Raw genomic sequence first — 4,587 nt, forward strand, 5'->3', positions numbered from 1 at the left:
GGCAAGAGCAGTAGAGTGCAAACTGATGTGCAGAGTGGCTGAACAGGAATTCTGGGATAGCTCCTTATTCCCTGGAGGACAGGTAAAGCGCTGGTGAGTGTCCACACCTGCTGAGCAGCGCTGGTGTCACCAGCGCTGCACTCTTATACCCCAACCCGGATGGGTTTTCAGCCAGCGCTGCAACCAGGGAGTTGCAGCGCTGGTTGTGCCCTGCAAGTGTGGACGGGGTGTTAATTGCAGCGCTGGAAAGCCTCCACCAGCGCTGCAACTTGTAAGTGTAGCCAAGCCCTAAGAGGTATTCCGGTGTGATGCCTTTAAGCACTCAACCTGGTGCATACTATGGCAGTGGGACTGACACGGCAATGGGATTGTTGCATGCGGGCTGTTCCGTGGGGGAAAGAGCAACAAAATGCCCCAGTTAAACAGTCAAAGAGTGTTCTCTGCATTCTCTGCAGTGGTGACATTTCAAACGTGTTGCTTGCTTGCAGATCAGCAAAAAACAACAGTGATTGAAAACGGTGAAATCAGATTCAATGGAAAAGGAAAGAAGATACGGAAGCCTCGAACCATTTATTCGAGTTTACAACTTCAGGCTTTAAATCATCGCTTTCAGCAGACTCAGTACCTGGCACTTCCAGAGAGAGCTGAACTGGCAGCTTCCTTAGGACTTACTCAGACACAGGTAAATTATGGGAACCACAAATCACTGCAATCCTGGTCATACAATACAAGGCCAACCAAAGAGAGATCTTCACTAGAAGTACATGATAGTAGAAAAGGTAACACACATGCTACTACTATGCCAAATGTGATGTGAGTTATCTTATTACACAGTACAGAGTAAATGGCTCACTGCTGAAATAACTGACTGAATCTGCATTTTCCCCTGCCGACTAGTTATCAAATGTTACCCTTTGATGGCACAACTAGAAAAAACAAATGGATCCAAATTATTACTGCACCAACATGAAATTGTTCGGTTGTGACAAGAGCACAGAACAAAGGCAAGAAAACCTTAGGCCTGAAGCAGAGATAAAAATAAAAAGCCAGATCGTGGCAACCTATAGAGACAGAGAAAGCAAGAGCGCATTAGAAAATACCTGTAAAATCAATAGTTAATTCATCCTGGATGACTAACTCAAATGCAGTGGTTACCCTTGGGCAAAATGTACAAAACGTGATAATAGATCTGAAGATCAAAGACAACCGTGTAGAAAATTATAGCAGGTTAAGCCATAGTTAAGTGTGGTTGGTGGAGCTGTCCTAGCCTGGCTAATTTAAGCTTGAAAGACACGAGGCATTGCAGACTTCACAAGCAGGGGTTAGTAGCAAATGAATAAATACTATCAATTCATTTAAAACATAGTTATGTGCATTTATGACTTTAATAAATAATTTCAATATTTTATAATTGCAATTGGCAACAGTAGCTTACTTGGGCAATTTTTAAATATTGAGCGGATATAAATTTTGGAAATATGTTTGCTTATTGTACAAATGGCATTTTTTCTGACATACACAAGATGTGGGCCTGATCCTGAAAATCTACAGACAAATTAGTAGTCCCATTGAGATAATATCCTTGCATAAAGACTACCTGCAAGGGTTGCAGGATCAAGAGTTTGAATCTTTAAATTACACCCATGTACCATTTGAACGTGGAGGGCCCGATCCTGCAGACCTCATTCAGGGAAAACTCAATGTAGGGGAGTTTTACTTGACTAAAGAGAGCAAGATGCGATCTAAGGTGATTTATATCAGTTACTCTTTCTGAAAAAAGCAATTTCCATCCAAAATTGGTTTTAAAATGACGATAAAGCACTTGTTCTAGTCAGCCCCTTCCCCAAGGATATAAACAAGGACAGCCTGATGGTACAAAGTGTCTGATTCAGGTTTTACTTTTAAGATGCCCTTTGACTATTACTGTGTCTCCTAGCACGGGGTGATATGCTTCTGTCTGTTTGACCACAGTTTCTCCAAATAATCAAACGACCTCCAAAATACTGAATGAGGAATATGCCACGTGTGTGTACATGTGTATATTTGTGTGTTCATATATATATATATGAACACACAAATATACACATGTATGTATATATATATATATATATATATATATATATATATATATATATATATATATATATATATATATATATATATATGCGTCTAAGTACTTAAATGTACACACATAGGTAGGTGAGAGAGTGAGAAATTAAAACAGAATAAATTCTATTGTGCACTACTGGTGGCCTGGGCAAGAAAATAACACTCAATTTTAAAAGCTACATCTCGATTCCCAGCGTCACTATTTCTGTGATTAACAACAGGTTAGTTCGAACGCTAGCGTGTTTAACCCCCTAAAAATGCCAGCTTCACCCCACATCTCCATCCCTACCATTTGGAAACTCAGGCCCCTCTCTATATAAAAAATAACCCCGGTCGGGTGCTTCCTGCTGTCAGCTATGTGCTCCTCAGCGGCCTAATCTCTTCCGCTTTTTGCTTACAGGTGAAGATCTGGTTTCAGAACAAACGCTCCAAGTTTAAGAAGCTGCTAAAGCAGGGCAGCAATCCTCATGAGAGCGACCCTCTGCCAGGTTCCGCTGCCCTGTCCCCGCGGTCTCCAGCTCTCCCTCCAGTCTGGGACGTTTCAGCTTCTGCCAAGGGAGTCAGTATGCCTCCCAACAGCTACATGCCTGGTTATTCTCACTGGTATTCTTCTCCACATCAAGACACAATGCAGAGACCACAGATGATGTGAATTGTCCAAGAGAAATAATCTATCAAGAAGCCCTAGTCTCGATATGGCAAGCAGTCCGCTGTCTTGCCAACGGTGCCAATTTAACAGGCTCTGTGTGAACTTGTATGTGTGGCAAGGAGACAAGGTTGGGTTTTTTTTGTTTTGTTTTGTTTTTTTCCTTTTAGTAACCTCAGTGATTGATCTTGAACAGAAAGAGACTTTTCCCCCCATGCTGGCGCACATAAGACACTTCTCTTTAGGATATTTTAATTTGGACTCGAAGGAACCAGCCTCGTGGCTTTGGAGTATACTGTCAAAGCAAACTTTTTACAGACTTTTTCCCACCAGAAGAACCTGAGTATACCCAGCAACGTTTTTACTTGTTTAATGAGCTAACGATATTACATGATGAAAGGGAGGCTATTCAAGCTCCTGCATTTGTATTCACCAAAGCCAGACTGGAGGGGAGGGGGCGCGAAAGTGCTTGAAAAGGAAAATATACTGTACGATTAAAACATGACCACGAAGCAAAAACTGCATGCTTTATCAAAATGGAATGGACAGCAACCAAGAAGAAACCACTGTCTCTCCCTCAGATCTCTGCCCCCAACTCCCCCCTCCCAAAGTCCCCTGAAATCTAACAGGAAAAGGGCAAAGGAGGAACCCACCAAAACAACCATCCTATGGCTTTGAAAGGTTCAGTACTTGATTGGTGGTATTCTCACCAATTCACTAAGCTATAGAGACGTTTATATTGAGCAACCTTTCTGTATATATTGCTGAATTTTAGTTGTAAATATACTTTGTATGTTTTTGTCTTCTTTCATATATAGAGTAAAAGCCACAAAACGTCCCTGTGTCCTGTATTTCTCTATATATTATAAAGCACACCCGCGTTAGATAGATAGCTAGATATTAACACATTTTGTGACATAGAGAGCAATATATCTAACAACAAACCCTTTAAAAGATTTTTCTTAAAAAGAATAAACCCGAGACAATATGTATGTAACTATTGCTAAGAGAATCGTGGATGTTTCTAATCGCCCGGTCATTTCTTAGCCTATGTTACTTCGGTAATTTCAATATTTGAAAAAACGTTATAGTGTCATTTAATCTGAGGTTTATCTCAAAGTAAAATTCAGCGCTTTGCATTACTTCCTACACAAGTAGGGCGGGGGGGGGAGGGGAAAAGAAAGAGGTGCCCTCCTTTGTTTTTCATTAACAGACAGACAATTAAAGCTGTGCAATATTTTGCAAAGCTTGAAAGGTACATAGGTATACAATGCACTGACCAGGGCGAATTATATCTTTATTATATTGTATAAAGCACAGAAATAATGAAAATGAAAGTCCTTTCGTCACACAAGCCCCATACTGCGAGAATTAATGGCTAGAGACCTGGGCATCCTTCAAATTATGAACCTTGAAACCACTGAGCCATTTATCAGAAGTCAATAGAGATACTCAGAGTGCTCCATATAATGACAGCTATATACAGTCGTGCAAAAGGACAGTCTCTATAATTAGACACAAAGCAAAGACTACTTACCAATATACCCGTTCCTTTTTTTTGTTGAGCAACTTCCACGCTCAGTCAGTCTTCAGAATGGTTTAAAACCGATCAGTCTTGTCATTTTCTACCATTCGTATTGTTACATTAAGAAAAATGTTTTCTTTTCTTTTTCCCCCCTTCCTACTGTGAAACTTTGGGTTCAGAGCTCCCCAGGATCAATTCTGAACAAAGCCTCCAGCTGCAGTGCCATCCAATTTGAAGCAGACATTGGGGACAATTTAAGGTTTTTATCCACAAGAAGGTTTTTTTCCATTCTCTTAAATGCAGCCAT

The 4,587-nt window shown here is 40.7% G+C and overlaps 1 protein-coding gene across 1 annotated transcript; it reads left to right on the plus strand.

The window, feature by feature from the left end:
* The first annotated feature begins 409 nt into the window (after window positions 1-409).
* DLX6 (distal-less homeobox 6) lies at window positions 410-3,498 on the plus strand. Its single transcript, XM_039521733.1, has 2 exons — window positions 410-682; window positions 2,510-3,498. Exons 1-2 carry the CDS (start codon window positions 410-412, stop codon window positions 2,759-2,761), a joined length of 525 nt encoding a protein of 174 aa, XP_039377667.1. The 3' UTR covers window positions 2,762-3,498.
* The last annotated feature ends 1,089 nt before the right edge of the window (window positions 3,499-4,587 follow it).

Source organism: Mauremys reevesii, linkage group 2 (genome assembly GCF_016161935.1).
Source record: "Mauremys reevesii isolate NIE-2019 linkage group 2, ASM1616193v1, whole genome shotgun sequence".
Taxonomy (NCBI): Eukaryota; Metazoa; Chordata; order Testudines; family Geoemydidae; genus Mauremys; species Mauremys reevesii.

What these genes read in the sequence shown, in the direction of transcription:
- DLX6 (XM_039521733.1), top strand. Translation starts at nt 410, where the DNA reads ATGCCCCAGTTAAACAGTCAAAGAGTGTTCTCTGCATTCTCTGCAGTG. An exon ending in TAGGACTTACTCAGACACAG is followed by an intron (nt 683 to 2,509) that starts GTAAATTATGGG and finishes TTTTGCTTACAG; the next exon opens with GTGAAGATCTGGTTTCAGAA.